Source organism: Monopterus albus, unplaced genomic scaffold (assembly GCF_001952655.1).
Source record: "Monopterus albus unplaced genomic scaffold, M_albus_1.0 scaffold451.1, whole genome shotgun sequence".
Taxonomy (NCBI): domain Eukaryota; kingdom Metazoa; phylum Chordata; class Actinopteri; order Synbranchiformes; family Synbranchidae; genus Monopterus; species Monopterus albus.
Genome location: NW_018128331.1, coordinates 99,285 through 109,331, shown reverse-complemented (window position 1 = coordinate 109,331; position 10,047 = coordinate 99,285). Strand labels below are relative to the sequence as shown.

General features: G+C 45.3%; 1 protein-coding gene across 1 annotated transcript; it reads left to right on the top strand.

The window, feature by feature from the left end:
* Positions 1-22: 22 nt before the first annotated feature.
* LOC109952295 (homeobox protein OTX1 B-like) lies at positions 23-5,867 on the top strand. Its single transcript, XM_020587303.1, is given in 5 exon segments — positions 23-262; positions 1,924-2,101; positions 2,772-2,923; positions 4,628-4,880; positions 4,883-5,867. Coding segments are annotated over 4 exon segments (909 nt in total). The 5' UTR covers positions 23-262; positions 1,924-2,004; the 3' UTR covers positions 5,290-5,867.
* The last annotated feature ends 4,180 nt before the right edge of the window (positions 5,868-10,047 follow it).

Here is a 10,047-nt window from a genome sequence, read left to right as displayed (position 1 = left end):
CCACCATCAGCCGCCGTCCGTCAGCTGCGGCGGGAGAGAACAGCGCGAAGCCGTCAATCACCGCAGTTATTCTCCATTTTTCTGCGTTGAAATGTTAATTTTCTAACGTGGACACAGGTGCGAACTGTGCGGGGAGCCGCTGAACCTGCGTCAGCTCTACTAGACAACAGAATAAACTTCCCTCCATGTGGATATTTCTCAAAGGCTGATTCTCACTGGTTTGCAATTAACGGAACCTTTTTTAAAAAGGAGCCTGAAACAGGTGAGACTCTTACCTGGTGTTGTTTGATTTCATTCAAGCTGCATGTTCCCTCAGGTGATGTGCCCTGAATGTCACCTGGTCTCCTGGAATAAATATTTAGGACATGTCTGATGGCAGCTTGTCTTTATTCAGAGGAGGCCTTTAGGCATTGGCTCTATCTCAGAACAGGCCTATATATTAAATAAAATAAAATAAAAATGTTAGATGCATTTAAAAATTCCATCTTTATGTGGAATCAGCTCATCGAGGAGAAGCAGAAATAAAGCATCGTGACGTTTTGTATATTATTAAGCTGATTGAACCTGGTTTATTTTGTCCAGAGTCACCTGGCTGATAAGAGACTCTGCTAATTGTCGATCTAATCTAAATTGTAATGCGCTTCATTTGCACACAGTTTAGAAGCATTTACATTGTGGCCCGGCTCCGTCCTGCGGCTATGGAAATAGGTTTAACTGTGGCGCTAAGGCCTCGGTGGGACCGACACAAGGCCCGCGGCTCCTCTCAGCACCACAGGCTGTGGATGTGGGCACTTCCCCGCTAAAAGGACCCCGGTGGGTCAGCCCCTGGAAACCCGTAAACACACGCACGGTCTTAGTCTTAGGACGTTTATTAAAGCTAATGTGTGAGATGTGGAGAAAAAGGCAAACGAGTTGTAGGATATTAACTCTGATAAAGGCCTTAAAGGCTTTTAATATTAATTTAATATCTTTTTCAGCTGTTATATATTTTATATATAATAGACAGCGTGCACACTGTGACGCTCGTCACTGCGTGCACGAACCTCACATTTAACCTCATTTATTTGCTTTCATTTAATATTTGACATGGTCAGCTTAAAATATTTACCTTAGATTTATTTTGTGAAGGATGTTACCAAGACGGTTGTGCATTATTTAGTTTATTTTAATTTTACAAGGCTTGTTCCAGGTGGGAAAATAAAAACGGTAAAAACGTTCATGGTAAACGTGCCCGTCAGTCCTGTGTTACTAAATAAATACATTTAGTCTAAAACCAAAAAGAAATGATTAAAAATGTAGAATCCGTTGGTTAAAAAGTCAAATGAAACCTCAGCGAACATTTGTGTCCAAACGGAGAACCGGCCCGTGAGACACCTGTGATGAGACGGGCCCGGGCTGGGAGTCCGTCCTCCCGGGATCCCGACAGGAAGGTTCACGTCCTGGTCCTTCTGGCTTGTCTGCGGCCTGGACATGTGGGACAGTGGTCATACAGCTGTCCAGCTTTCCACAAGACTAAATCTTTCTTCTTCGTCGGTCTTCGTGTTCCCGTGTGGTGCCGTTTACATCCACTGGCTGGTCAAATCACATAATCTCTACTTTAGGAACTGAAATTTTAAATGCACAAGTCTTTCACCCGAAGCAGCATCAGCATTTTGTGTGTTTCTGCAGCGTGTTAAAATGGCGTTACACCAGCTCACGCACGCACAGACCGCCCGCTGGAGCCGTGGGCTGCCAAACGTTTTTGGAAATTAAAGTTTAGAAGGATTCGACAGGAAAACAGGCCTCAGCATTTTAGCAGCATTACTTGAGGGACCGTGTACATTTTATTAAGTTGTGCACTATGTGTTCATGGCCAAACTGCGTGTTTCCGCCAGTTTCTGTCTTGGTCTTTTGCGCACACTCACCGCGCTCCTGTCTCCCCAGGAGCCGAGCTGAACACCTGGACAGCGGGAGACCTGCGCCTCCTCTGCCCCCAGACTCCGGTCTCCCCTCCGAGCCTCTAGCATGATGTCTTATCTCAAACAGGCCCCGTACGGGATGAACGGACTGGGCCTGAGCGGAGCCGCCATGGACCTGCTGCACCCGTCTGTGGGCTACCCCGGTACGGATCCACACGGCCTCATCAGGACCACACACAGATTCAGTGGAATAGCTCACAAAATGCTCTTATAATAGTCCTTAATTTAGAAAATGTTTTTATAGGCCTACATGGTTCATTTAACAAAGGAGGACTTGTCCGCTGTGGTGTGCGCGGCGCAGCCTGACCCAGGTCACTGTGCGTTATGATGAGCCCTTAGTGTTTCCTATAAAGTTTACCTGCTGTCTGGACGGAATTATTTTTATTTAGTTTTTAACTTGAAATAAGTCCAATTAAAACCAGACGCGGAGGAGAAATTGTGCTTCTGTGTTTTTAATTTAAGAGTAAACTAGTAAAGTAACACGGAGGTTTGTTTTTGCTGTACTTTGTAATTTTTCTACAGCATCAACTCTGAAATGCGTCAGGTCCATCATCCAGTTTGGTCTTGTTGATAAAAGCCTGTCCAAAGACTTTTCTGTATGAAGTCCAAAAGTTAGATCAGATGGACGAACTTCTGTTCACCCCAAGGAAATAATCACAAATATGAAACACAGTAAATTCACGACAAGAATTATGGTGTCAAAACTACTTTGATACAGCACAGATTATCTCCGGGCGCCGAGTTCACTTTGTAGCCGTTAGAGGGATGTTGACGTGGTGTTTAGCTGATGAACCTGGGCCTCGTTTCTTGCAGCCAACCCACGGAAGCAGCGCCGGGAGCGCACCACGTTCACCCGGACGCAGCTGGACATCCTGGAGTCTCTGTTTGCCAAGACGCGCTACCCGGACATCTTCATGAGGGAGGAGGTGGCGCTGAAGATCAACCTGCCGGAGTCCAGAGTGCAGGTCAGAGTCGGCCAGTTATGTGTCAGACTCAGTCAGTGTGCAAGGAAGCAGACTAAGAAAAGGGGAGAGTTGTTGGAAATCTTTTAAATGCATGCCAGGAATCTGGGAGAGTTTAGTGTTAATCTGGTGACATTTGCCAAATAATTGATTTGCATGAGGGCGTTTAAACATTTGACAGAATTTTTTCATGATGTTAAAAGAACTGAGATAGTGAAGCAAAAGGTGCCAGAAGCCACAGCAGGAAGCCGAGCGAAGGCCCTGTGAGTGGGTCCAGTTTGATGTTTTACTGTAGCATCGAACAACTTAGCACAGTTAGTACACAACACACAGCGGCTGGATTTGTCCTCAAAGGACTGAATGCAGCAGAGCTCTGGCTTTAGAGATTAGGTGCCTCTCTCTCACCTCAGGCCTCTGCGTGCTTAGCTTCAGCTTGTGTGTAAAAACCTTCAGTTACTATTGATCAAGTAGAGACAAGTCCCCAGTCAAAGGGGAGGATTTGGCTCTGGCAGAGGAAGGACCAGGTTTGGATGTGGTCTGACTTTTTATAGAAAAGGCTGTGAGAGCTTTAGTGTACCGGGCCCAGAGCTGCAATTATGGCTGCGGCGTCTCTGCTTTCTGCTGCTGACAGGCCGCATTCAGCCCGCAGCACAGGCCACTGGTGCCTCTTTAACGGCCAACGACTGCTTCAGACTGAAACAACCAGAAGTGACACAGGAAAACATTTTCCAGTTATTCAGTACGTAGTCATGTCTGCATAAAAATATGAAGGAGTTGTGTGTTTTGTTTTTTTTCGTTCTGATGCTGACACATTAGTTTGTGGTTTATTCAAAAGAGTCCAGAATATTTAAGAAGTAAAATACGTGCAACTTTGTCCTTTATACAACAAAGTTCTGCAGTTGTTTCCATTAAGTTTCACCATCAACAAATATTTCAAATATATTGGAAAACTAAATACTGTTCAAGGAAAATAAAACGAGATCTGTGACATTAAAAAAACACAGAACTCCCAAAATTATCGTCTTCGTTTTGGTAGTTAAAAGTAATTTTGTTGTGACGTTGTTAGTCAGGGTTGTGGTTCTAAAGCAGCCCGGTTCCTCTGAGCTCCTGCTTTGCTCTTACACGTAATAATCCTTTAGTCAAACACGCATTTCATCATGTGACACTCATTATGTAACTATCACTGCATTAAGGAGAGGTCACTCAGCAGGTCGTGGCACTGTGCTTCCACAGGTTGTCAGGCTGCTGCACAGGATTGAACAAAAACACATTTCCTACTTACCCATCCATCATCTGTACCACTTATTCCTGAACAGGTTCATGGGGGGCTGGAGCCAGTCCCAGCTGACACTGGGTGAGAGGCGGGGTCCACCCTGGACAGGTCGCCAGTCTGTCACAGGGCTGACAACGAGACAAACAACCACACACACTCCTACGGGCAGTTTAGAGTCGCCAGTCACAGCCAAAGCAACACACAGGTTCACAGGTTACCGTCTTTATTTGGCACGAGTCACTCAGCAGACACACAAACTGTAGATCCTTACAAAGAGTTGGACAGTAGAGGTCAAAGGTCAGAGCCAGAGTTCCTCAGTGCGATCACGTGAGAGGGAAGCAGAACATGTTTAGTTCCTGGTCTGATTTACAGCTTTGTTGATTTCTGACCCCAGCATGTGTGATGGTGACCTTTGACCTCTCCTCCTTCCTCAGGTCTGGTTTAAGAACAGACGAGCCAAATGTCGGCAGCAGCAGCAGAGCAGCGGCAACACCAAGGTGAAGCCCATGAAGAAGAAGGCGTCTCCAACCAGAGAGAGCCCAGGTTCAGAGAGCAGCGGTCAGTTCACCCCGCCAGCAGTGTCCAGTTCCTCCTCCTCCGCCTCCGCTTCTTCATCGTCCTCGTCTTCCTCCTCCTCCATCTCGTCTGGCCTCAGCGGACCCGGTATGATCAGCACCTCTACCTCCGTCACCGCCCCGGTGTCGTCCATCTGGAGCCCGGCGCAGCAGCGTACAGCCAGGGCTACCCAGCCTCGGCCTCAGGCTCCTACTTTGGTGGTGTGGACTGCGGCTCGTACCTGGCGCCCATGCACTCCCATCACCACCCACACCACCCACACCAGCTCAGCCCAATGACAGGCAGCTCCATGTCGGGACACCCTCACCACCATATCGGCCAGACACCAGGGCACCACCACCATCACCACCACCCACCGCATCACCACCAGGCGTACAGCGCACCCGGCCTCGCCTTCAACTCCACGGACTGTCTGGATTACAAAGATCAGACGGCGGCTTCGGCCTGGAAACTCAACTTCAACGCCTCCGACTGTTTGGACTACAAAGACCAGGCCTCATGGCGTTTCCAAGTGCTGTGACTTCCTGTGGTTCTCTTCTTCTGTGCTTTTAAAAAAGTATTCTTTTTGTTGTTGGTGGCTTTTTTTAAGCTCCTTTCACCTAACAGTAGAGACCTTCCCAAAAAATCTATTTGTGAACATTTGTGAGGTGCAGGAGGCCTCAGATCGCCCAGGATTATTTTTCTAGCCCATAAACTGACCCATTTCCAACTTCTGAAGGCCTTTAACTGTAAACCTCCAGTGGAACCTGCAGACTGGCATCGTATCAGTGAGCAATGAATTTCAGCCCGAGGGGATTATTCTTCAAAGAACTCATAAGTGAGCTTTTCTACAACTTTTTTCCAGATGTGGCGCTGCTATGATTTTCAGGTTGCTGATGTTCATTTCTATCTGATCTCCACCTCGAATCTTGTTCAGAAAGTCCCCGGCCGGCCTGTGGCTGCTGTGTCTCGGAGATTGAATTGCAGCACTTGTTTATAAGGTGAAAGTTTTTGCTATTTGTTCTTTGCAGCAGAAAGAAAATAAAAATGTGAATTAGATACGCAATGTCAGTATTCCATTGAAATTTGAAAATGTACATTCATGTCTTTATAATAAAGTCTTGTTAAAACACAATAGTCCAATGAAAAGCTTGTTATTTCAGCAGTGATCAGGTTATAGTGAACTATAAACAAGCAGCAGTTTCAAACTGATTATACTGAAATGGTTAAACTGGTTTTAAAGTGTCACATTAACAGCTTTTTAAATCCTAACAGTGGCTCTAAGCTGTAGGTTTGGCCAGAAACCACAAAGAGAGCAGTAACACGTGACTGGCTCCATTTTGATTCACATGATTGTTGTTTTCAATCTTTATTCAAGGAACTTTCACTGAGTGGTTTGTTTTGCACCCAGAAGCTGCCCAGTCTAAACAACAAGTCCTCCGACATAAACCAGTGTCATCATAGTTACACTAGTAAACACACAGTCAAGGTTATGACTTGTAACAACTGAATAACTATCAGTTTGAAATGGGAAACGAGCGTTCTCCTGTGAACGTCCTGCCTATGTAGACCGAAGCCCCTTTCAGACGCACGCTCCTTCCCGTTAATCTGACAACACCTGAACGTGTCATCGTCCCGCCTGAGTAAACACCCTGGTCACATTTCTCTGAAGGTCATGACGGCGATGTCACCAGGTCGGGCCAGGTAACATTTATGCCTCAATCTCAGCACACGTCTGAGCTGCATACACCGTGGCCACCAGGGTAATTTAATTATTTCATCAAGTCATTTATCAAGTAAAAATACCAAATGTTTGTTGTTTGCAACTTAAAACTCAAAGATTCTGTTTTTCTTGTAAAGATCATCTCCAATCCTTCACATTCAGTGACAGATATATTTAGTTTTAACTTTCTATAATGACTCGTGAGCATTTTCTGACCGGATGCCCCTATTAGCAGGATGATTGTATGACTGTTAAAATATTTCTGATATCAACATTCTCTGACGAGCCGTATGGTTTGGTTGCTGGCCTCTAAAGAGACTGATTCTGTCCTTCGAGTTGATCCCTATGAGAGCTTAGGAGTGAAACACCTGTCCTCACCAGGTGAGTGAAGGAGGAGGCGCCTCATAACCAACACACCTTTCAGCCAGTGACCAGCTCATAACATTACATTTTATTAATCAGTGCCGTGTGTTGTTAGGGTATAATTTGTAACTTTGTTGTGTGCAGGTAACATGAAACTGTGATCCAAATGTAAGTGGAATGCCCAGATGCCAATAAACAGCCCTGTCTTAACCTGCTCAGGCTGGAATCCAAACCATATGCAGATGTCCCGCCTCTCTCTAACTCCAAATTATTACTTGCCCATCACCTGTCAGTCAAATGAGTTCCTTTCCTGTGGAGGGCAGTATTACGCCTCACGGTGTACAACCTATTAGAAGAAGAAGAAGAAGAGTAATGCTGCTGTTAAGTGAGTTTACATCTGGTGCACCTTTCAGTGATGTTAGCAACTTGTTTGGATGATGTCGCATTAAAAGTAAAAGTCTTCATTTCAGTGAAACACACTGAAGAAACAGGATGTAGGTCACCATAGATTCAGTGGCTGCACTGTGGCCTGCAGCATGTTTAAGCTTCATTTCAGTAAATTAAGTAACACAGAGCCACATTCACTGTTAGCAGCTGTAGCAGCTGCTGTTATGCACCACTGGATGCACTGCCAGCTCTCGATGCATTGGTTTGATATACCAGTGTTTTAGGGGCGTTTTTCTACAATCACTAACGGTTGCACAAACATTTCTGAACATCTGAGTTCAAGATGTCCCTGTAAAGCGTAAGTAACCGAATCTAGAATGGGCATCATGTCTGCATGTTTACATCTGAGTGAATTCTGACTGATTTTTTAAAATCGACTGTGGCAGTAAAGCCCTACGTTAACTGGCTCAGCTGTTGTTTAAGGAGCCCAAACCAACTTTACATTGGTTTTATACCTGAATGCACAAATCACATAACGATTTGATTTGTGAAAGGAGGTCGAGTTTGACACTGATGTTTCCTGTAAGATGTTTTTGGTACAAAATATCTGAAAACTGGTCACACAATCAGCTGGTTTGGTTTGGAGATCAGTTTGAAAGTGCTGATACAACATAAAACATGAGTGGCACTCAGCTGGCGTTCGTTTAGCAGAGTAACTCTGGACGAGAAGTTGGAGGCCTCTGCCCTACAACATGCTGAGGCTCCCAGAAGGTGAAGGCTCCTGGTGGAGTATTCAAACACCACACCAGTAACCAAACCCCGCCACTCCCCCGTGCAGGTTAGCAAACATGTAGACTGGCATCCCCGCTGTTTGTCTGGCCGTGTTGACAGTTATGTACAACTCGTTTGATCCAAGGGAAAAAGGGACAAATCACGATTTTAATTAACAGCCGCCCTGCTTCCTCGAGGCATCGATCCAGCAGCTGGACAAACAGTTTTTGGTAAACATGGCGTCCGGGCTGTGTGTTTGCCAGCTCTGGTCCAGCCAGGCTGCTTAGTGCAAACACGAGCTGGGATTTCTCACTTTGGGACAAACTGATCTTTAGGCCATGTTCAAGTAGTCTATGCTGCTTGTTTTAAAGAAAGCACTGCTCTCTGGACACCTTTCCTGGATGTTTTGTTTTCCTGCCAGCCTCTCCACACAGGCATAAACCTTTTCATTTGCAGTGGTAATGTGACTCTACTTTTTGGCTTTTCTCAATTCAGTTTTATTTGTATAGTGCCAAATCACAGCAAAGTGAGAGGAGGGGAGAGGAGAGGAGCAGTAAGGAGCTCAGAGCATCATGCCCCCCCTCAGCAGTCTAGGCCTAGAGCAGCATCACTAAGGGAAGGCTCAGGGTCACCTGATCCAGCCATAACTATAAGCTTTTTAAGTCCAGGAGAAGGCTGCTGAAAAACCACTCTGCTTCCCAGGGCTGACTTCTCCCCTTACTTTCTCGGACCTGGCCAGGCTTCAGAGGACATGAATTGTTGTCTGCAGTGCTCCTGAAGAAGCAGCTCAGGATAAAACATCCAGAGTGGAGGCGGCAGCAGAGGACAAAGTAGCTTCCTAGGCTTCATGTGGACCTGCTGATGAAACCAGGAGTCCAGAGGTTAGTGTAGATTTTGACTGTGGGGATGGACTGAAGTTGGCTGGATCCACCAGCTGTGGTGAACGTGTTGTGAACACTTCTGTTAGAAAGACGGGGGGGAAATGTGTTTGTCAGGTGAAATAAACGTGGGTCTGAGCGATAACAGAACACTGCGACATTTAAATGCTGTCAAACACAAATTGACAGTGAGAAAATGGATGTCACTTCTGTGTAGTACCAGTGTCAGTCCAGCATATGTTTAGCACAATTAGCTAACTTAACTCAATCAAACCACACCTTCCAGCAGCTCCATAACTGTCTGATCAATCAACTGTCGAGGTGATGGAAGGCCACGTGTTAGGGAGGGGCCGTAGGATTTGGCTGAACTTTCAGATCCACCAAACAGAAACTAGCTGAATATAGGCAGAAAAAACATTTTACACATAACATGAATTTTGTTGGAAAAAAATCACCTTTATCAGCTTCACATACCAACAAAGTCCTATGTGATTACTGTTTGCTAAGCTTGGGCGAGTAGTGTTTGTGACTAAAAGCAACCAAACCACAACATAACCACGTGTTTATGACTGTGTCTGTGATGTTAATGCGCCACTGGAACGTTTCTCTGTATTTGAAGGTTAGGGACAAGAGACATGTCTTCTGTGAATGTGTTATTAGAGCTGGATTCAACATTCAGCCAGTGTTTTCCCAGTGGCCACTTGTGGTACTGCAACATAAAATCTCCATAGGCCACAATGACAAGAGAGACGTCTATAAAACTGTTGACAGGACATCTCTGGCCATTACCGACCTGATGGAGGACATTACAAGTGCTATGGATGAGAAGAAACACATGATGGGAATATTTATTGACCTAAAAAAGGCATTTGACACAATCAATCATGAGTTATTAATGGATAAGTTAGAAAAATATGGGATCAGAGGAATGGCTCGGAAATGGATTAGAAGTTATTTGACACAGAGGCGTCAATTTGTGAAGTTGGGTGAATACCAATCGAGTGAGCTGGATATTATATGTGGAGTGCCTCAGGGTTCAGTTTTGGGACCTAAATTATTTATACTATACATTAATGATATATGTAAGGTTTCTGATTTAGTGAAAGTGGTTTTGTTTGCTGATGACACTACCATATGGGCATCGGGTGAAAACCTACAGCAACTCTCTGGACGGGTT